This window comes from Ipomoea triloba, chromosome 13 (assembly GCF_003576645.1).
Source record: "Ipomoea triloba cultivar NCNSP0323 chromosome 13, ASM357664v1".
Lineage (NCBI taxonomy): Eukaryota > Viridiplantae > Streptophyta > Magnoliopsida > Solanales > Convolvulaceae > Ipomoea > Ipomoea triloba.
This window is the reverse complement of record NC_044928.1, coordinates 17,958,725-17,959,951: the sequence shown is the minus strand read 5'-3', so window position 1 is coordinate 17,959,951 and position 1,227 is coordinate 17,958,725. Positions and strand designations below refer to the sequence as shown.

At 35.9% G+C, this 1,227-nt stretch overlaps 1 protein-coding gene across 1 annotated transcript; it reads left to right on the top strand.

Annotated features, from left to right (window-relative positions):
• Window positions 1-222: 222 nt before the first annotated feature.
• LOC116001295 (calcium-binding and coiled-coil domain-containing protein 2-like) lies at window positions 223-675 on the top strand. Its single transcript, XM_031241180.1, has one exon. The coding sequence runs from the start codon at window positions 223-225 to the stop codon at window positions 673-675; it is 453 nt and encodes a 150-aa protein (XP_031097040.1).
• The last annotated feature ends 552 nt before the right edge of the window (window positions 676-1,227 follow it).

Genomic DNA, 1,227 nt, shown 5'->3' with positions numbered 1-1,227 from the left:
ATCCAAGAAAGAATGAAAATTGCACAGGATCGTCAGAAATCCTATGCCGATTTGAAGCGACAATTCGCCGAATACCAAGTTGGAGATAAGGTGTTGCTAAAAGTTTCACCCACAAAGGGAGTTAGAAGGTTTGGGAAGAAAGGAAAGTTGAGTCCTCGATATATAGGGCCTTATGAGATTTTGGAAAGGATATGAAATTTAGCCTATCGGTTGGCATTACCAATGGAACTTGATAAGGTGCATAACGTATTCCATGTTTCTCAACTTAAAAGATATGTACCTGATGCGTCTCATATATTGAAACCTGAGGAGTTGGAAATGGACGATTCGTTAGTATACGAAGAAAAACCAATTCAGATCTTGGATTCTAAAACCCGAGATACGAGAAGGAAATTAGTCAAAATGATCAAAGTTCAATGGTCGAACCATAGTTTTGAGGAGGCCACGTGGGAATTAGAAAGCGTTATGAGGGAACGTGAGGAGGCCACGTGGGAATTAGAAAGCGTTATGAGGGAACGCTATGAGGCCACGTGGGAATTAGAAAGCGTTATGAGGGAACGCTATCCAGAATCGTGGGAATTAGAAAGCGTTATGAGGGAACGCTATCCAGAATTATGGGAATTAGAAAGCGTTATGAGGGAACGCTATCCAGAATTATTTAATTCAGGTGTGTAGGAGTTAATTTACTTATGTCTAAAAATATTTTTTTTTTTGCATGCTATAGCTAAGTATGCTAAGAATTCATTATGTGTAACAAGGGAAATAGAGGTTTACTTAAGTACCGAAGTTAGTGAGAGTAAGTTTCGAGGACGAAACTCTTTTTAAGGAGGGTAGATTGTAACCCCTCACCAATTTCGATAATTTTTGAATTCGAGGAATAAATATTTTTGTAAGTTATAATAATTAAGAAATGAACCCTAGTACTTTCAGAGAATTTTTTTTTAGCAAGAATAGTTATTAATAAGTTACGATCTACGTACCAGGCACGAACCGTGAAAATTTTAAGGACGCATATTTGGTTCGAATTTTCATAAGAAATGGATTATTATACATAATGTGATTAAGTATGAACATTTTGCTTAGTTAAGATTGATACTAGATGAGTTATAAGGATGTAACTTGTTACGAGGCTGCGAACCGCTAAATTTCGCGATGAATTGAAAAATTCAGAAATTGGGTGATTAATATCGGGATTAATTTTAGAATAATTATGGTATTAATAATTTC

Excerpts from the sequence above, each read along its gene's own strand:
- LOC116001295 (XM_031241180.1), top strand. The coding sequence starts at position 223 with ATGGAACTTGATAAGGTGCATAACGTATTCCATGTTTCTCAACTTAAA.